The sequence below is a fragment of the Oncorhynchus tshawytscha genome, linkage group LG06 (genome assembly GCF_018296145.1).
Source record: "Oncorhynchus tshawytscha isolate Ot180627B linkage group LG06, Otsh_v2.0, whole genome shotgun sequence".
In the NCBI taxonomy this organism is placed as follows: domain Eukaryota; kingdom Metazoa; phylum Chordata; class Actinopteri; order Salmoniformes; family Salmonidae; genus Oncorhynchus; species Oncorhynchus tshawytscha.
In genome coordinates this window covers 44176532-44197074 of record NC_056434.1, presented here as the reverse complement: position 1 = coordinate 44197074, position 20543 = coordinate 44176532, and the positions used below count along the sequence as shown (strand labels likewise).

Below are 20543 nucleotides of genomic sequence, written 5' to 3'. Positions count from 1 at the left end.
ACTTGGAATGCTTTTCCAAAAGTCTTGGAAGGAGTTCCCACATATGCTGAGTACTTGTTGGCTGCTTTTCCTTCACTCTGCAGTCTAACTCATCCTAAACCATATCAATTGGTTTGAGGTCAGGTGATTGTGGAGGTCATCTGATGCAGCACTCCATCACTCTCATTCTTGGTAAAATAGTCCTTACACAGCCTGGTGTTTTTGGTCATTGTCCTGTTGACAAACAAATGATAGTCCCCCTAAGCGCAAACCAGATGGGATGGCGTATTGCTGTAGAATGCTGTGGTAGCCACGTTGGTTCAGTGTGTCATGAATTGTTAATAAATCAGTGTCACCAGCAAAGTACACACAGTGGTAGTGGTTTCATTGCAGCAATTCAACCATTAAGGACAGATTCAGTTTCCTCTGAAAAGTTTGTTGAGATGTGTCTGTTACTTGAACTCTGGGGGGAAAAAAATTGGGCTGCAATATATTGCTGATTTCTGAGGCTGGTAACTAATTAACTTATCCTCTACAGCAGAGGTAACTCAGGGGCTTTCTTTCTTGTTCAATCATAGCTCATGGTTTTGGCAACTGCACTTGAACATTTTCCATTTTCCATATTGACTTAGCTTCATGTCTTAAATGGACTGTCATTTCTCTTTGCTTATTTGAGCCGTTCTTGCCATAATATGGACGTGGTCTTTTACTAAATAGTGCTATCTTCTGTATACCTCCATACATTATCACAACACAACATAAGGAAAGAAATTCCACAAATTAACAAAGCACACCTGTTAATTGAAATACATTCCAGGTGACTACCTCATGAAGCTAGTTGAGAGTGCAAAGCTGTCAAGGCAAAAGGTGGCTACTTTGAAGAATATAAAATATATTTTGATTTGTTTAACACTTCAGGTTACTACGTTATTTCATAGTTTGTATTCCCCCCCAATGAAAAACAAACTTGGTCAAAGACTTCCATGCTCCTCCGCTCTCAAAACAATGTGCTGTGGAGTAGGTAGAACTTCAAATTGACAACACTGATAGAAACAGCACTGCAACACTGATAGAAACAGCACTGCAACACTGATAGAAACAGCACTGCAACACTGATAGAAACAGCACTGCAACACTGATAGAAACAGCACTGCAACACTGATAGAAACAGCACTGCAACACTGATAGAAACAGCACTGCAACACTGATAGAAACAGCACTGCAACACTGATAGAAACAGCACTGCAACACTGATAGAAACAGCACTGCAACACTGATAGAAACAGCACTGCAACACTGATAGAAACAGCACTGCAACACTGATAGTGGAGCTGAAGTGTGATGAGGCTGCAGCTGTGGAGTGAAATGCTTATCCTTTTACGTACTGTAATTACTAATTTACATTGTGTTATGTAAAACAATGAACAAACAGTCAAGTAATTTCTCATCAGCATGAATACAAACAAAAATGCAGTTCAATTGTTTAATGCGTTAACTACAGTATGCATACATACAGGAAATAAGTAGCAAGAACTAAAGGCAACTATAAAGGACTACAAAATACACACGGACCAATACATTTACAAAACATTCAAAATCCTTACAAAATGGGCTGTATTGGTCCTTTTGTTGTTCTGCAATTTGGATCTTTGTACAAATTTTAAGATTTAATTCGCCATCTTAAATTTTCCACAATTTTACAAGTGCCGGGGAGAACCTCTAACCCACTATTTAAAATGGAAAGACCATTGCCCCCACCACACCCCAAGTAGATCAAAGGAGTGAACCCATGAGAGAATCTAGTGCACTGCCTTTCTTTTCCCACTCAACAAATAAAAAATAAAAAAACAGCCCTCTTTATCCACTACCTTTTAAGCCTCTGAATGCAAATAAATCAATCATCAAATATGCAAAAATTAAATCTGTAGGAGGGAGACAGCCAGGGACCTTTGGTAGTGACTGAATGTGTGTGTACACGTCGTCTTTACACGTTAGATCATTTGTTGGACACTACATTCACATATCTGCTCGTACTATCAAGCTCTCCATCTCCCTTTTAATATTTACATCGAAGCATAAAAATATTAAACAGCATGTCCAAATAACTTCTCCATAGCCAGGGCAAAACAAACTCTTAGATCCATGAGCAGCAGTCAAACTTCAAAAATCAGCATTGCCAGTTCATCCAGTGCTAACAGTAATGTAGGGGGGCATCTGTGGGGTGGGTTCCAGGGATGGAGGGTTTGGCCCTATTATCTCTCCTGCAGGCTGGCTGACTAACTGGCACCAGTGCCCTCCATCACCTGCTGAGCCTGCTTTTGCCCCATGCAGCACTGAGCCACTGACTGGAACAACCTGAGAGAGAGAGACAGCGGAGGGTGTTTAATCCAAGTCCTTCCATTGCAGCAATTTATCTTAGAACGTGTATGATATTGATTTTATTTTATTAAAGCAGAGCATGAACACACAACGTGCTGCTAACTGGTTATCCTCCAGCTACTACTCTGCAGGTGAAGTCATCTCAGCTGAGTGAAAAGCCAACTCTGGTAGAGAGTGAATGAGCACATACTTCTCGATCTCCGGGGCACAGTGTACAAAGTCGTGGCTCCAGAACTTGAAGGCGGGATTCTTGATGAGCTCGATGAAGGTGATGAGCAGTCCCCAGGGATGAGGCCTGTTCACAATCAGCCTCTCCAGAAGAACCCTGCAAAGAGGTGCAAAATCCTGTTAACAAAGACACTTGGAAAGGAAACTGATCCATAAAAATGTAGGTAGTTCCAATGTCTTCAAATGCAATTGTTCTTTGTAGAGAAGAACATTTACCTGGTAATCTGCTCCTGGATTGCCTCAGTGTTGGCCTCAGCAAACAGGTACAGCATGGTGCAGCTGAAGTAATGGGTGTGGCTGTTTGGGTAGCGCAGCTGATTGGCAATGGCATTCAGGAAGAGATAACGCCCTGGGAACAGAGAATGATGAGAATACCACACAACAACAAAGAGAGAAAACTGTATGCATGTGTGTGCGCGCATCTTACCCTCAGTGTCCAGGTCCACAGCCAGGTTCTGGAAGATGTCCATGTGGGCTGAGTGAGTGATGGTGCTCATGGAGGGGGTGCTGCCCTTGTTGTGGATGTGTGCGATGGCCTGGGTTCCCACATACAGCACCAGAGCGTTGATCAGCTGGATGTTGTAACGGTTGCCTGGCTCATTTGACACCTAGAATAGGTTTGGAGGGTAAAAAGGAGAACAGAATGTAAAACCCCCAACACTTGCAATTGAAGGAGACACTCGTTTTATTTCCAGATTGAGTTGCCTGGAACTAAATCTACAGACAGACGCACTGAAAACACCCAAGTACAATGACACTTCAGATACAACGCAAGACAAATCGACATTTGAACATTTGCGCAAAGACTCAAAACTTAACCTGTTCTAAAGATGTGTCGTTGTGCTGCAAATACTTCCAGGGACCCAGAGTGGCGCCCCCTACCTGCAGATTGCTGCGGAGCTCAGAGAGGAAGGTGACGGGGGAGCGTGTCTTCAGGTACGAGTCCAGATCCTTCTTGAACTGAGAGGGCATCACTCCAGTGAAGTTTGTGAGGATGCGCGGTGCGATGTTGATCTCGCTGAGCATGTCAACCTAGTAGACAAAAAGTGAAAAATAGTAAACATTTACAGAAAAATACCAAACAAATTGCAGTGTAATGAATTTAGGGTCTCTCATTCGGCTGTACCTTCAGATTGGGAGTGAAGGGGTCTGGAAGCCTCATGTTGCGTGGGAAGGCACTCAGAATCAGGTTGCGGAGCTGGATGCAGTTGGGTGGGATGACGTCGCAGAAGCCGTAGTGGTAGTCACACAGGAACTCTGGGAAGTCATGCAGTAGGACCAGAAGGACACGCAGGGTACCCTGAGGTCAGAGGAGAAACATTTCAGTCAAATCCAAGTCATAGTCATGTTACTAATGGTTTCAAGGGAAAGAAAAATTATGAGCCGTTTCCCAACCTTGTAGAGGATTTGCATAGGTTTGTTAAGCTCAACATTCCTCAGGAAGGGCGCCAGGTACTTGAACAGATCAATGAGAAGTTGGGCATACATGGGCCAACCCTAAGAGAAGAGAAAACAGGTTATCAATGGTTGCTATTCAGTACCAAAAACATCCACCCAAAACATATCAGTGACTTCTCCTTGCCTTCTGCTGTGGGGTGTGCGCCAGCATCCTGGCGATGAAGATACGGTGAGAGATCAACTCCAGCCAAGCGTAAACAAAGCCAGGGGCTTTGGTAGGCCTCAGGATGTGGAAAGTGTTGCTGTGGACAAAAATAACAAAATAGAATCATGGAAAAAGGTAGACAACTCAGTATAGATGAGCACCACACATTTACAGTTAAGGAAAGTGAGCTTTAAGACATCCTGACAATCAGTGATAAAATACCCCCAGTGAAAACCAATCATAGAATTCTATGCTGTAGTCCGCAAAGAAACGTTGGATCTCCTATGGCTTTTCTAACAGGCATTTACCAGAAGGCGGTGAGGGTCTGGAAGTTGATGGTCTCCAGCACGTGCTCGGGGGCATTGAGCTCAAGCAACAGCATGATGAAGATGCGGTGGTAAGGCAACTGCTGGAACTCAGTCTGTCTCACATCATGGTCCTGGATCAACACTCCAACCACAATTCCTAGAACCTGAGAACAGTCAAGGGACACATTGATGAGTCCAGTAATGTAATCTCCCAAGAGCCTTTATCAGAAATCTGTGAAGGGTTTTAAAGGTACTTGAAGAAAACTCAGAACTATGAACTGCGTTGTCAGTTTGCTGATTTCAAATGTACGGTTGTCTTTCCGAGATATCAGCTCTGCGTTGTAAAGATTCTACAGACTCCATGGTGAGGAGCCTCCTGATATTAACCTTGTTGAGCAGGTTGATCTTGGTGACAGTGTTGGTGGCCTCTCCGGAGTGCTTGACCAGCAGGGCAATGAGGCGCACAAAGGCATCCAGGTTATGGTAACACTTGGCCCTGATGATGGCGGCGCTGGCCGCGGGGTTGTGCTGCTGCTCGGCCTGGGCACGGTAGCTGATCTCCACACACATCTCCGTGCACAGCCGGAAGAAACGAGTGATCAGGTCATCGGTCTTCAGAATGCCCTGCTGGTGCATCTGGGGAGGACAGTAAGTACAGTAGTGAGAATGGCCATACACGTCTAGTCATCCATAATAGTTAAAATTGTGTAAATTTTACTAAGATTATCTTTGTATGAATATTGATGTACAGTCTCATAACACTGCTGCTGGGTGCAGTGGTTTGGAAGAAAATGGAGTTGCTGCTATGTGCACTACTCTAGCACTAAGGCCCCACTGTGTGAAGACCGCAACTGGAGCTGTGCTCGTGTTGTGAAGGCAAACAGCGCTCTGACTGGCTTGGAGGAGACAGGCGGTCATCATAAGGCAAAGACTGTGAAACTAAAATAAAGACAAGTGTGTGCTGTCCTGTACCTGGCCCACAAAGGCAGAGAAGGCCTTGGTGCTGTCCCGGCCGGCGGCTGCAGAGTGGTACAGGTTGACCCATTCCCTCAGCAGGTACTCAGCCTTCTCCCTCAGGCCCGGCGGGTCGTCGTACTCGGATGCCTGGGAGATGCCAGAGTGCATCATAAAGTTGGGTCCTCCGTGGGCCCGGTCGATCATGGCCTCGTAGTTGGAACGGACCACGTCCATCAGCTGAGGAAGCCTTAATTAAGGTAAAAGGACAGATATACATCAGTTAGAAAGAACTACAAACGTATGTACACCCACCACACATCTCCAGGGTCATATTCACAACGCACAAAATGGAAAACTGACAAGACAGCACGGGACTAACTGAACTAGTCTATTAAGAAACGCCCATTTTTGTTCTCCATTTCAAAAGGTTTTGCTGGAGTGCGCACTAAAGAACACGACCCAGACAAAAAAATATATTATTCGGACAGAAAAGGATTTACCCCTCAGGTGCGTTGGCCCTGGAGTGGGCGCTGGTTCGCATCAGAGTCTCGATAGTGTGGAACAAGTCTGCCTCAGTAATGTGGCTCACACTGCGCTCATCCACCAACAGCAGCTTCACCAGCTGCATGGCAAACGCCACCGCCATGTAGTGCAGCCCATTCTCCATAGACTAGACAGAAACATACAGACACACATGGTTGTAAGACACTGACACAGGTACAAAACACACTAAGCCCATTACACAGTTTTATAGAATTGAGACAGACTATTCACAGATTGAGTTGTGCACCCGAAAACAAACATCGCAACCCTTAATAAAAGGTGTGTGTAGTGGTGTTTACCTGTGCCAGGTGCAGGTCGTACTGCTGCATGTTGACCAGGTGGTTTCTGATCAGCAGCTCCACAGCCTCCACATTGTACTTGTACTCATCACGGCACTCAATCAGGCACCTGGAACAGATCAAACATACCCCAAACGTTAACAAAAATCGATGAGTTGATTTAGTTTTCCATCCCCATTAAAGCCAGAAAGATTACCATGAGTCGGTTTTATGGGGGATACCAACCTGGTAATCTGCTTGTTGCACCACAGTGGCCCGTATGCCCGGCCGTCCTGGAGGGCTTTGAGCACCAGCAGGTGGCACTCTCTGTACCGCAGAAGCAAGTCAGCATCGGCACCACTGGTAGCATCCAGCAGACCCTCCACAGCCTGGAGCGAGAGAGACAGTTAGTAGAAAAGCTTTTCTACTGAGACCTAAGCTACTTGTCTATGCATGCATGCATTTCCAATGTGACTGTGTGAGAACTAGTCCCTGACCTTCTGCAGCAGGCCCAGAGCGGCAATGCCGTCCCGGGAGTTCCTGGCTAGGGCCACAGCCTCCAGTAGGCTGCGCAAAGCCTGGGTCTGAGGGTTCATGGCCAGCGCTGGAGGGATGGCGTGGAGGTGCTGCTCCAGGTCTGCCATGCACTTGTCATAGATCTGAGCCACGTCGTCCGTGGCCCATGCCTGTTGCTGTAATAAAACACAGGAGAGACACATTCATATGGTACTTGAGTAACGTCCTTAACCTTAAAATAAGGTTGGGTTATGTCAAGATAGCAGCAAATGCAATATTGGTGAGTTCTCTTCCAGGGCCGAAGAGCCTTACCTTCATGGGCTGGGCAAGGAATCCTGTGGGCTGAGACAGGTCATTGCTGGGTAGGAAGCCTGGAACATTCCGAGCAAACTCCTCATACACCGCCAGCTGTTTGGGGTCTACGCCTCCAACCTGTATCAGAAATATCACTCAGTAAATAGTCCAGATGCAAAAGCAATGTTTGATATCCCATTCATGAAATATATATTTGTAAATTCATGTCTGACTATACCACTACTAGGAAAGAAACCAATGGAGTGCTAGGTGTGCTCACCTTGAGTCTGATCTGCTCTGGCATGCGCTCAGCCTGGTAGGTCAGCACAACGGGGTCACAGTAGCGACGGCCCTCCTGACGGGCATGCTTCCTCAGCTCAAACTCCTACAGGAGAGGAAGGGTACAGGTACAACAGTCAGCCATTAGATAAAGTACTGGACAGTATACAGAAAAGAGTAGCATCCCAGTGAGAACACAAACGTGCCTATAACTAAACTCACCGTCGCCAGCCTCTTGTCCATCTCTGGGCCAGCCTTCTCCACTGCAGTCTTCTGGATGAAGCAGCAGGCCAGCTCACAGTTGTCCTGGGCAACCCTGGCAGCAGCTTCCTCCATCATCTCTCTCTGCTGGGGGGTGGGGGCCTGGAGGGGGACAGGAGCAGTTATAAGCAAGAACACCACTAATAATATTTTATATAGCTCTTCGTGCATGTGAAATGGGAGAGAATGAAGATGCCTACCCTGAGGGCAGCGGCAAAGCTGTTCTTCAGGTTGGTGGCGATGCTCATGAGCAGGGGCTCCCGGCAGGTGATCATTGCCATGCCGGCGGTCAGGTTGCGCATCATATGATGAGCTGCCACACGCATGCGCGACTCCTCCGAGTCCAGAGCAAAGTCCTTCCTGACGATCTGCTCGCAGGTGGTCATGGCGATCTTGATGGAGCGGTCCACTACAGGGTGGACAAGCTCTTGCACGGCCCGCTCAATGGACTGTCTCACACACTGCTTGAGCTGAGGGTGGGCTTGAAGCAAGGGGATCTGCAGGGAGTGAAGAGTTAGTACCGCCACAACTCACGACTTACCATGTGTATTCGTCACAAGGTGTTTGAGTGAAGGTGCTACTTACGTTGATGTTGATATTGATGTGAGGGGCTAGCCCTGCAAGGGCGTACACATTGATGTCATGATAGCTAAACTGCGGGGTAGGGGGCCCAGTAGCTGAGCAAGTGGTGGTTGGGGCAGGAGTGGATGGTGCAGCTGCAAATGGAAGAAAGTCTCCTGTTGGTTACAAAAACACTATTGTGATTAAAATACAGAAGAAGAAAAAAAGAGCTCAAACGCAGCGGCTTGAACAAAACAAAAAAAGAAACGGGTTAAATGTTCTTGGCCAAACACTACAAATCCAGGTTGTCATTCTACATTCAAATGATGGAACTTAAGATGGGCTAAAATCTTATTCAACAATTGTGATTAAATATTAACATTTCAATATACATGATGACATTCAGATTAAACAAACATTTGAAATAAAATTGATAGAAAGATATCCACACACCGACAAGGGGCATCCCAGTTTGAAAGTGCTGGATACCTGTGCTAACAATAGGGATCATTTCTTCAGGGGGCTTGGCCTCTTTCTTTGGTGCAGAGAGCTGCTCCTCCAGACTCTTCAACTTGTCTTTGTCTTTCAGCAGGGTGCCAGGCTTCAGGTCGTTGATGTCCAGTGATAAGTTCTTACACAGCACCTCAATCTCAAACTTTAAGTTCAGCTGTAGTGGGGAAAGAGGCACAATGACAATCAGTAGGTGAAAAGTCAAAAAACGTGTTAAAAACATGTCGATGCTGGTGGATGAAAGAGAAAGGGTTACCGGACCTTTAGATCATGTTCCGTATGCAACTCTGCCAGAACATTCATGATGGCCATGGTCCAGGGATTCTGAGGTCGGAAGATCTGAGAAAACATTTAACCTGCTCTTAAAAACAATGAAATTAGGCATAACAGAGAGAAAAAAAGTGTGCAAATACATAACTCCAGTGGGCATAAATAATGTACCCAGAGAGCCATTTGGTCCAAAACAATGTTTAACCAAATAGTATTTTTATGGAGCAAAAATAGCACACATACTTTGCGCCTCTTTGCTTCTTCTGGAGATGGGCTATAATACTGCCTATAATGGTCTACATCATCTAGTTCTGGCTGGCTCCCTGTCTGCTGCTGTAGGTATTCTGCCTGGAAGGACTGGCTCCCTGTCAGCTCCGGTAGGTACTCTGCCTGATGGGACTGAGTCAGTCTTAGGGCCCATAGTTTCTCTTGACCATGGGACATGACCAGGAAAAACTAGTAGCTAGTTCAACTCCAGACCCAACCATATTGTCTGTTGGATTGGCTGTCTCGCTATTCCTGTAGGTCCTGCCTGCCGGGGCTGGCATTGTCTGTGTTGGGCCTAAGCTCACTTTGTCATTATCACTTTGATAACATTGCTAAAGTTGTTCCCTAGAAATTAAAATGTGAATTCAGATACCTATTGATACATTTGAAAATTGTGAGATGTGGTCTTACCACGCTACGCAAACTGGATTCCAGGACTTTGGCCACAAACGGGACCACATAGAGTAGCTCCTGCTGCCCCTTGACATAGGCTTCCAACAAGAGGGATTTCACCTCCAAATCCTAAAAAAAGTTTTACAAAAAAGGCAGGATAAACAAAATACCATCTAGGGGCACAGTTACAAGCATTTGGTATTTGTTGGGAGGAAAACAAATGGAAAGTTCTATACAGGCCAACATTTAAAAGTGAGGAAATGTACTCACCGTGTACAGGATGGGCTTGTTTTTAGCCAGAGTGATCATGCCAAGCCAGTGGCCCAAATTCTTCAGTAGGGATCGATCAGAAAAGTTTGCAGCTGCCTTATCAGAGGTAAGGAGAACCTGACACACGGAGAGAGAAAAGGCTAGTGTTAAAGTAGCTCTCTTAAACGTTTTCCATAAATGTTGTTTAAGTGAATAATCACACACCTTGATGTTTCTGTAAGTTTCATTCAGGACCATTTTGACAAACTCAGGGTTCTTCAGGGTGTCTAGAAAGTTGGAATATAGGCTGTGGAAGTTGGGCTCAATGCTGACCCTCTTCATGACCAGATACTGGGAAACCCAGGGCATAAACTCCTCTTTCACAGTTTCCTTTAACTCCTCGACCTTGGGAGTTGGATGAAAAGACACAAGCATTTGTAAAATTACAGAAATGTATTTAAATTGACCAAAACCAAGATGTTTAATACACAGTAGCAATATAGAGTAAGCAAACAAAAATGTATCTCTACGGCCCACCTTCTGTGTCATGTTGGATTGTGACAGGTTATTGAAGATGAAAGCAATTTTCTCTTGAACATTCTCTGGGGGTTCCACAATCCTCTCAGTTTGGTCTGTTGCTACTAGCAGAGTGTCAATGTTTGTGGTGTTGATGGAAGGCTGAAATTAATAGATTAGAATATACATTCAGAACAAAATGTTTTACAATCTACTAACCTCCACTTTGGAAATCATAATTTTACACTAGCTCAAATTCCCATAAAATTATTACTTAGTGCATTATTGCCAAACAATCCCAGTATATTAATTATTTCTTCAATGACCGCATTAGAAACAAATTCTCATTCTCTTAGACCTGCCCCATTTGCTTGAAAAAATTTCCTGACCCTCTCCCCTTCTGTGCATGTTTGCGTGCACACAAAAATGAGCAGCATATCGTTGTACAAATTAGGGAACCATCCTCACGGAACTGTTTAGTGTTGCCATTGACAATGAAACTATAGCAACGCAGTAAACAAACACTGAAGCACTAGGTCGCTGGCGTCATTTCACATGGCCAGCTAAAAGCATAGGCATATATATATATATATGTATATATATATATTTCACATGGTACAATTGTCTCAGGTACTCACCGGCACATCCTTCTTGAAGCTGCCAGGGGTAGGTCGGGTGATGGTAGTGGTTTTGGCGACAGTGGTGGTGGCGGTAGCTGTGGTGACCAGGGTGCTGGGCTGTCCAGGCTGGGGGGCTTTGGGAGGCTGAGACTGGGCCTGAGCTTGAGCCAACGCCAGGCTTCCAGGGGTGGTGATGGATCCTTGCATCTTCACTGGAGGATCCCGTGACTGTTGGCCATACTCGATATACTGCACGCACAGGATATTCGAAAGTGCCAGAGCGAGAGACTTATTTATCGTGAAGTAGGATCCGCACCTCTGGCTAAGGTGGTGCGGAGATCAGTATAAAAGACAAGGTACTTGTACAGATGAATGACAAATTGTCTCACAAATACACAGGAAATCCAATTACCTCTTGCAAATGAAGGGGGAATTGCAGAAAGTGGCCGATCGAGGCCAAGTGCTGACAATATTGGGGATAGTCCTTCAGCCTAGAGAAGGAGAGATCAAATTACCCCTACAGCAGACCACAGATCATTTGAATCATACATATACAACGTTCTATAGCAACAGCAAGTCCATACCTATTTTTGAATCTATCTAGAGCAGCGATTCCAAAGTAATACATTTTGGATCCAAATGGCTTCCTTAAGGCTTCAAGGACATATCTGAGGGCCAGTCCAAGGGCCATGTAGGTGACAAGACCCTTCTCAATGATCCCCCCGAACAGGCAGGCAGTGATGTGCAGCTCCTTGTCGGGGTACTGGGGGAAGAAGCGGTACTCCTCAAACAAGTTCCTCAGCATACAGTTAAAGACCTCCCGCTCTCGCTTGATGGTGGAGTCCTTGAACCTCTGCAACATCTCCAGCACCTGCAAAGAGAGGGGCACCATGACTTAAACAGCTGTCAGCTTGAGGCTAAACACCATCACTGGGTCAGTGCCTGAAACAACTGCAGACTATTTTACTCAGGGACTCACCTCATCCACAGACATGGTGGGGTGCGGAGGGTGGTTGTAGATGCGCTGGAAGTAACTGTTAGCCTCATCGTCAATCTCCTTACTAAAGTGCTGGTTAGCCTCGGGCCACACCTGAGATAAGTCAGCTGGGAAAAAGGTCAGACTAAATCAAACACTGCCATAGAAAACCCTTCGGAACTATTTCAATAGTAGTTTCAATTGCAACAAATAAAACATTTGCAAGGTTATTACAAACAAGCTTAGGATGTTTTTCACTATCAAACCAACAAACACCACACAAAAAAAACATATGTACAAGGATTGTACCAAAAATACAAGTTCAAATTCCTGTCAATTAGGAGCATAGGAATTTGCCAATTTGTGTTTAATGGAAGACTGACCTGTATTTCCTCTGATTCAATGTGTGAAAGACACTGTTTTTCTTCCCAGATTGTACTCAATGTTTTCAGATGAGAAATGTTAAAGCATTTGTAATTGACTCCAGTAAAACCACATTACTTCAAGAGCCCATTAGGAGATAAAGAGAACGTTTTGGGAGGAAATACAGTTGAGGCGCCTAGCACACTCAGTCACACCACCACCACTTACAGGCCTTCATCTTACTCTGCTGAAAGGTGGTCGGATTCAGGCCCGGTGTGCTCATCTTCCTCGTCCCAAACGGATCACTGCTCACCGCTGGCATTCCAAGACCAGAACCAATGCCTGATCCCAGCGGACCTAGACAAAAGAAAAAAAAAACAAGTTTAGTCCTCCATTATATTGTAATCAAAACACTATGAAATTATCTCTATGGCAGTTTCTCTACTCATACCTGTGTTACCTAGCTGTGAAGAGAGGCTTCCAATCCCCCCAAACGGTGTGCTGGGGTTGGGGTTGGACAGTGGAGGGAAGGCCTTAGCTGGGGACTGGGGGTTGCTGAAGGCAGAGCCCAGCGGGGTAGGGAAGCCCTGCATGCTCTGTGTGTGAGAGGTGGCAGAGCTGCTCAGGTTCAGCGAACCCATGGCTGTCAGGGGATCCATCTAGAACACAGAATGGAACAAATGTAAATTTAGGGGATGATGAAAGTACAATGTTTCTAGCCGATACACATTACCCAATAACAGTGTTAGAGAACATAGATGCAATGCCCTTCACCTGGAGAGGAGACACCGATACCTGCACAGGGGAAATGGCGTCTAGGCTGCTGGTGCTGGGAGCACGTCCCTTTGGCATGACCCCCGGTGGTGGCTGGCGGGCTTTGTTCATGACGTTGCTACAGTTGGCAACCATGGTCAAGATAGTCTCAGAGAGCTCTTGAGACACACTCCTGAAAAATACATCAATTATTTAACTATATGACCTTGTTTCATATTTAGAAAGATAATTAATTTCAAGTTCATGTTGTATTATGGAACCTAGACCTTTTGGCACAACCATTTAATATGATTGAAGTAAAGAAAGGGAGCATACCGGTCACAAATGTGATCATAGGTCTAATGATTCAACCTCTGATGGAAACACGGAAAACTCACCCGGCACAGGACTGCAGACAGCCCAGCATGGTAGCCATCGTTTCCGGGGGGAGCTGGGCGCTTTTGGGCTGGTCCTTCTCTGGGGCCAGACCACCCATAATAGAGGGACAGCGCCTCTTCAGGAACGTTACACATGCCTGGATGAAGGGCTCCTAGAACGGCAAACAGGTAAATAACTGTCATACACTATATCCAAGTAACTTTTGTAGCAATGTGCATGTATAATTGTTGTAAATTAAAGGCTCAACTCACGCCACCCACCCCGTGCTCTCGGATTTTGTCAGTCAGCCATTTGTCAAGTTTGAGGTATTCACGGCGAGATGCAAGTGCAGCAAGGTCAATAACAAAGGCAAATGGAGTACCATTTAGCAGCATTGAAAGAGACTGAAAAACAAGAGGAACAGTTTGGATTTTGCAACATAAAAAGTTTGCAACGTGGCCTTGTACAAAACTATATCAAAGTTGTCATTATATTTCCTTAAGAGCATCCCTGATTTCTACCTTCAAGTCCTGGGCCACATCCAGGATGCGGGACAGCTTGGCCTGGTCGTACTGCTCTCCTCTCATGTACCACTCTGCCATCGAGTGCATGATCAGCTGGCGGATAGAGGGGGACTGGCCCTGTCCGTGCCACGCATAGTGCAAGATGATGGCGGAGTTGGGGTGGTTGCCCAGGAAGATGGGCATGAGGGTGGAGATGAGCTCGTGGCGCAGGGTGTGCCAGGAGGTGCTGATCTGCAGCAGCGCCAGCACCAGCATGTCAGGACAGTGTTTGATGGGGAAACTGAAGAGCTGCTTCACCTGCTCGTACTGGCCCACCTCAGAGAGGCGCAGGAGGCTCTCCACCAGGTCCAGGCTCTTCCTGTGCGGCGAAAAATCACAAATAAAGACCATCAGAAATGGCATGACATTTGACCAATAATTCATGTAAAGGAGTATCTGGAACTGTGGTGGTCAGGAGGGCTGTGTTTCACACACCAGGTGGCTATCTCCCTGTTATCGTCCTCGGGTGGCGCCTTCAGTATGTCGATGGCTACGGTGTGGCAGGGGAAGTCAGCGAAGCAGAACACATCTGGGCTCATGAGGGAGTGCTGAATGAATGACAGCTGGAAAGGAGGGGAGAGAGAAAGGTCAGGAGGGCCGAGGAGGAAGTCCAGTGGTAGGACAAGAGCCCAAAGCATTAAGTATGTGGTCATTTTTACACAACAATGATCCCCTCTTCCTTACCTGTCCCTCAGCATGCTTCCAGGGCCGGTAGATGAGGTCGACAGGGAACACCTCCATACCCAGGCCCCTCTGGATCCCATACACCACCATCTGAAGTCCCTTACTGTCCCGGATCATAAAGCCAGGGTGATCGAGCTCGTAGGTCACCTCTTTGAAGTTCAGATTGGGGTTCTTAAATATAAAAAGGAAATGTTATGAACAAAGTATAAGACGAGAATGGCCAACTGAACGGGAATATCAAGTAATTCCACTATAACTTACAACTTCTTTGACCACGTCAATCAGAACTTCTACATTCCAAGTGTGGGCCTGAGAACCATCACTCTTGTCCTTTCCATCACTCCAAATGCCACTGCCGGGAGCAGAGATGGACTGAGGAAGATGTAAAGAATGCATTAGTATATAAAGAAAGCAGATACAGGATTATTTTTACAGAGCTTTGAGAAGGTTTATTAAGTTACTATCAGGTCAACCCTCACCTGTAGGGGGATCCCATCAGACAAGCCAGAGTGGGTACGAGCCATCATCCCCAGGACCCTGGCCACCTGGCTGGCAGTAACCTCTCGCACCCCATACTGCAGAATTATGTTGCGGCATTCATCAAGGCTGAGAAAGAGCAAAATGGTTCATTAACAGGGGTAACAGTCATTCAATTCCTTCTGTTGTGGTGGTCATGTATGACACCAAAAAGGACTCAATAAATTGAATTTGTAATGGGCATTTCAGTTACTAAATAATCACCTTGCACAAAAGCCATAGCCAACTTCCTGCATGAACTCTGCAAGAGAACTCTCCATCATGGTCTTGGCTAACTCTCCCGAGTCTGGCAGAATCCTGTCCATCAGAATGTCCCGTTTTTCAGGGTACAGCAGCGGTGCAAGCACCACAGGGCAGCGCGCCTGCGGGAAATCTGAACCACACACAGACAGCGTTTAACTGATAGGGCAACAATGGTGTGAATGAAGGAAGAGTATATTACCTCTGGAAATAATTTACATTTTCCGTCAAGTAGCACGCCCCTCACCTCTGCACAGTGTCTTGAGGAAAGCGTCAATCTGCTCTTGTCCGACGCCACTGGCTCCCTTCTGGCCAAACAAAAGATGGGAGAGGAGCAGGTGCAGGACCTCTATGGCAATATCTTGGAAGCCACCTTCCTGGTTAATGCCAAGGTCAGCGTCCACGTACGAGCGGAGGAGATCAGGGAGCTTTTGTTTGACGAACTGCGCGGCTAAAAACAGGTGGGAAAATATTTAAAAGAAATACTTGCTTAGATACCATAATTACAGAATAACAAACACACTTGCACATTTTCAAGTCAGCTGGTATAGTCAAAAGATTACATATAAAAATTTACCAAAACCACGAAGGTCTGCGTTGCACGAATTGAGCAAAGCAAGGCCAAATATCACCTTGGGGAAAAAAAGACAATTATTTTTTACTGCAATAAATGTTTATCTGATAACATACATTTCCATACAGACTTAATTCTCTAGAACATAACTACTTACTTCTTGAACCTTGCTTAGCTTGAGAACTTTACTCAACTGAGTGAACAAGTGGGCCGACGGCTTCAAACTCTGAAAATGATAAAGGTTGAGAAAACAATCAGTTATTCTGACGCAGACAGTAATTTTGGGACATGAAGCAAGGCATAACTTGGACCCACTCCATCACTGCAGAAAAATGTACACATTGTCTTTGATTTGCAGAAATCTTTTACAAAGGTGAGTGAGAAAATAAGCACATATGCCTCCTACCTTCTGGTAGTGCAAAGGATTGTCGATGGCGTAGCAAAGTGTTGAAATAAAATTAGGCTTTGAAATCAGTGAAACACACTCCTGGATCAGAAACTGTATCACGGGCAAGTGGACAAACAAAGGTAAAAGGGAGAGGGAACATAAAATAGGTTAAGGACAAAATAGGAACGCAGTCAACTTCTAAAACAATAAGAGCTAAATCAGTTGAAGTCTAGCCACTGGTGTAATAAGTATTACTAATAAAAAATTACCTGATGAAAATCTTTGCCACTGCTTTTACCATCACCACTGAAATCCACATGGGAGAAGAGACAGCGTAATAAATGCCTGTCCGCCTCAGGGCCGTGACGATTCACAATCTGTTGGGACAGAAAACGCATTCACCAAAAGAACAACAGGTTGGCTGGCACTGCCAAAATATTATTGACAAGATAACTCAGACCTAATGCAATTCTGAACCACAGAATCATATTTGTTTTATAATCATTTCTGAAATGTGATATATAATAAAAATGTGTCTATAGCCCTGCAACGCTCTAAATTTGTGAAATATGTGTACCGTTTTGACAAAACAGGAAATACAACAAAAGAAAATGACAATTTGCGAGCATAATACTACATGCCACTCACATGCTGTATTTCCTGCTGGCTGGCTCTGTAGTTTTTCTTTGTTAAATTGTCCACCAGGTAGCTGATTTGAGACAAAGCCAGCGAGAGCGAGTCAAGATTCATTGCTGGTTGGGGCGGAAGCAGGCGGCCGTGCCCGGCGCAAAATCACCATTATTCCCCTTTAGTCACTTCAGTGATAAGATACTTCTGCCCCCCCCCAGGTGTGAAATGTCTGTTTTAAAACAAGCTTCTTCTGTCAATGGATCTTGATACAAGGTAAAGTCCCTCAGTGCAAAATCAAGTTCAGCATCTGAAAATAGCCAAGAGAGAAAAGTAGTTAATACAGCTGCAATCTGCAATACAGTTCTACATATAGAAACTGTGTGGTAAAGTATTCCAAAATAATGGAGCAAATACTACACTTATATGATCAACTGGGTTTGTAAATACCAAAAGCGCATAACGACGTACAACAGCCATGGGTAATAAACCCCGTTGGGCCTACTACTCACCTGGAGTAATCCTGATTCATACGCCTGCGCAACACTAAACAAAACAGAAACATAGCTAGCTACCTTTAAACTGACAGGTAAGAAAGTCACCATGACAGTTTGCACAAACAAATGATAAATGTTTACCAAAACTCTTTCCCAACGTCGCTCTAGTATCAGAGTCACGAGAGTCGGGCCTTGACTTCTGCACACCCACTACTCCTAGTTCAATCAGCATCGTGTGAGCTGATATTTATGCGGATGATTAACTATGTTCTACACTGGCAACACATGGTTAATCAATGAATAAACAAGCTAAAGTCGTTGTGAATTTGTTTACTTTATTTGGCTAGCTAATGCTAGTTATAGTAATTACAAACGTTAGATGTGTTTTCAGTGTCCTAGCAATAATGCAAATAGTCAGCTACTATAGCTTAGCGAGACAATACTAACGGCAACTAGCTAGCTAAGTTAACAGTAGCTTGCGTGTGTGTAATCTAAAAACATTTTTCCCCGTAACCGTCCACGTAGCCAATTTAAGGGTTAACGTTAGCTAACCTTATTTTTGCCAGTTACGTTAACAGATAACTAACGTTACCGCTAGCTATCTTGGGCAACATAACTTGGCTCACGTTAACTAATAATACCAACGGTCACGTTAGCCATGATTGCTAACTGCAGAATTGACCTGACTACACACTAGCAAGTATAATTTGTTAACGTTAACCATCTGACAGTAACAAGCTAACTTACCCACTGAGACAAAGAGCTAGCCAACTAACGGTAGCTAAGCACATTTTGCAGCTAACTTAGCTAGATGTGACCAACGTCAGCCAGGCTACAGACAGTAACGTTAACTCTCAGAAGGCCGTAATGTTAGGCTGTTTTCTGTAGCTGGCTGGTTAATATCTGGTACCGCTGCAAATCCAACAATTATATACAGTAAAACCTAACGTTAGCTCACTGATCAATTTAGTAGCGAGTGATTATGCTATTGTCCATGAAAATAGTCAATAAAATATATAGTTACAGTACTAAGTTACTAGTATTACTGAGTAGTTCGTTACGTTAACTCGATGCCTAGCTAACTAATTAGCTAAATGTAGCTACCGTTAGCTAACTCGCTAGGTACATGACCTAGCCATGTATGGCTAGGTAGCGCTAACGTTAACTAGCTATAGTACTAGCAAAGATACAGTAACGTTACTAGTAGTTAGCTAGATCAGACGTTGGCATGAACATGTCGTTGTCAATGTGCACCATCTACGGGATAGAAATAATTACCGTTAACGTTAGCTAACTTAAATATGACTGGACATTTTCATAGAAAACCAACTCTGCTTTTTGACATGGGACCATCAAACATAGCTAACGTTAGCTGCAAAAACAAGTTCAGCCAACGCTAGCCAGTTTTTATTTTCTTAGCGAACGTTACAGTAGTTAGCTATGACGCCTAACGGCTAGTTGCACAATTGCTATCTTACTAATGTCTTAATTTGAATAAATATCCCCGATTGTTAAAAAAACAAATATTAAACTTACCATGGTTCCTAAAATGTATTTGTTATGTTCATTCCTTTTGGTTTCTGCGCCCAAACTTGATTAATTAAAAGGGTTGCTCTCCTTCCAGTTCGGTTAAATTTTTCAAAATAAAATGGCGACTGTCATCTCCGCGCGCACACAGTGCAGTCTGCACTTTAGTGCTCGAGCCCGGGCTCGCGACGCCATTGTGTTGTTCTTCTTCTTCTTCTTCGGTGGAGTTTAACAACATCCAATATGTTGCATTACGCCCCCAACTGAACTATAGTAAAACCCATTACACTTTGTCATACAAAATGGAAAAAGGGGAAATGAGAAAAAATGTATATATTTTTGAAATCACCCTACACTCATTATTAAAACCCACCAACATATTCCACTACTTTAAACCTATCTGATCCTACCCCAGGCCACTGACTTGAGAGGACGGACACTACCACTCAACACATCCTGTAACTCTTCTGAAGTAAAATCTTGTACCCCCAGGTACTTCTCTGCAGCTGCCACCACAAAATCTATTTTCTGTGACTTATGCCTCGATCACACCAACAGCTTATTGCGTTTTGGTACACCAGAATTACATTAATTTCTAATGGAACTCTGCGTTTGCCTTGCAGCATTGCGTTGCAGAGGCAGTTGCAGTGCGTTCTGTGTGGTGCATACCTTGTATTTATCGAACATATGCATCAAACTGTATGCGTAGACAGCTTGACAGAAATGGCAGCAGAAGGTAAATGTTGAACTATTGTTGCACACAAAGATGATGCTGCGTACCATTTTGTACAATGTGATCAGTGTGATCAAGCCATTACATCCATCTCTGCGGCATAGTTGGTAACCATTTCTATGTGTAACATACTTTAGACCATCCCTTCGCCCATACCCGGGCGCGAACCAGGGACCCTCTGCACACATCAACAACAGTCACCCACGAAGCATCGTTACCCATCGCTCCACAAAATCCGTGGCCCTTGCAGAGCAAGTGGAACTACTACTTCAAGGTCTCAGAGAAAGTGACGTCACCGATTGAAACCCTATTTAGCGCCTACCGCTAACTAAGCTAGCCGTTTCACATTACATATGAACACTAAGAAGCTAACCTTACTGAAACATATCACTCATTGGCCTATCCCTCTGTTCTAGCACAGACCTAATATTCACAGGGTTCCTCTCAGAATCTCTTACCCTTGAACCTCCCTCTGCTTTCTTCACTGCCTCAGCATGCGGCACCTTCTGCACTACTCTGACCCTGGCCACCTCAACCTGCCTCTCTGACCCTGGCCACCTCACCCTGCCTCTCTGACCCTGGACACCTCAACCTGCCTCTCTGACCCTGGCCACCTACACCTGCCTCTCTGACCCTGGCCACCTCAACCTGCCTCTCTCTCAGTTGACACACACAACTTTTCCTACCGAAAC

At 44.9% G+C, this 20543-nt stretch overlaps 1 protein-coding gene across 20 annotated transcripts; it reads right to left on the bottom strand.

The window, feature by feature from the left end:
- Nucleotides 1–1448: 1448 nt before the first annotated feature.
- Nucleotides 1449–19279, bottom strand: cnot1 (CCR4-NOT transcription complex, subunit 1). 20 transcript variants are annotated; one of them, XM_024423931.2, is made up of 49 exons: nt 19128–19271; nt 17607–17640; nt 17116–17404; nt 16737–16844; nt 16486–16578; nt 16237–16305; nt 16083–16137; nt 15753–15956; nt 15470–15638; nt 15208–15334; nt 14990–15100; nt 14729–14899; nt 14480–14607; nt 14003–14363; nt 13754–13885; nt 13502–13653; nt 13125–13296; nt 12802–13009; nt 12579–12707; nt 11991–12115; nt 11596–11882; nt 11424–11502; nt 11030–11269; nt 10413–10553; nt 10101–10280; nt 9897–10013; nt 9645–9755; nt 8958–9035; nt 8640–8853; nt 8211–8362; nt 7826–8122; nt 7587–7727; nt 7366–7470; nt 7104–7223; nt 6773–6967; nt 6522–6664; nt 6297–6405; nt 5955–6124; nt 5470–5701; nt 4885–5133; nt 4498–4661; nt 4169–4286; nt 3982–4083; nt 3713–3886; nt 3406–3618; nt 3014–3194; nt 2803–2935; nt 2549–2683; nt 1449–2334 (listed from the first exon to the last, which is right to left on the bottom strand). In XM_024423931.2, exons 3-49 carry the CDS (start codon nt 17215–17217, stop codon nt 2256–2258), a joined length of 7275 nt encoding a protein of 2424 aa, XP_024279699.2. In that variant the 5' UTR covers nt 17218–17404; nt 17607–17640; nt 19128–19271; the 3' UTR covers nt 1449–2255. The 20 variants fall into 20 exon arrangements, with proteins under 20 accessions (XP_024279699.2, XP_024279698.2, XP_024279711.2 ...); XM_024423930.2 differs by lacking the exon at nt 17607–17640 and having other exon boundaries at nt 19128–19279; XM_024423943.2 differs by lacking the exon at nt 17607–17640 and having other exon boundaries at nt 3469–3618; nt 19128–19279.
- Between the last annotated feature and the right edge of the window lie 1264 nt (nt 19280–20543).

Bases quoted from the DNA above. Each gene is read 5' to 3' on its own strand.
- cnot1 (XM_024423930.2), bottom strand. From the start codon at position 17,217: ATGAATCTTGACTCGCTCTCGCTGGCTTTGTCTCAAATCAGCTACCTG. The intron at 14,900-14,989 runs GTAAGTTATAGT...TTTATATTTAAG, and splicing joins TTGACGTGGTCAAAGAAGTT to AACCCCAATCTGAACTTCAA. The intron at 11,270-11,423 runs GTAATTGGATTT...TCGAATATCCTG, and splicing joins TCCCCCTTCATTTGCAAGAG to TGCGTGCAGTATATCGAGTA.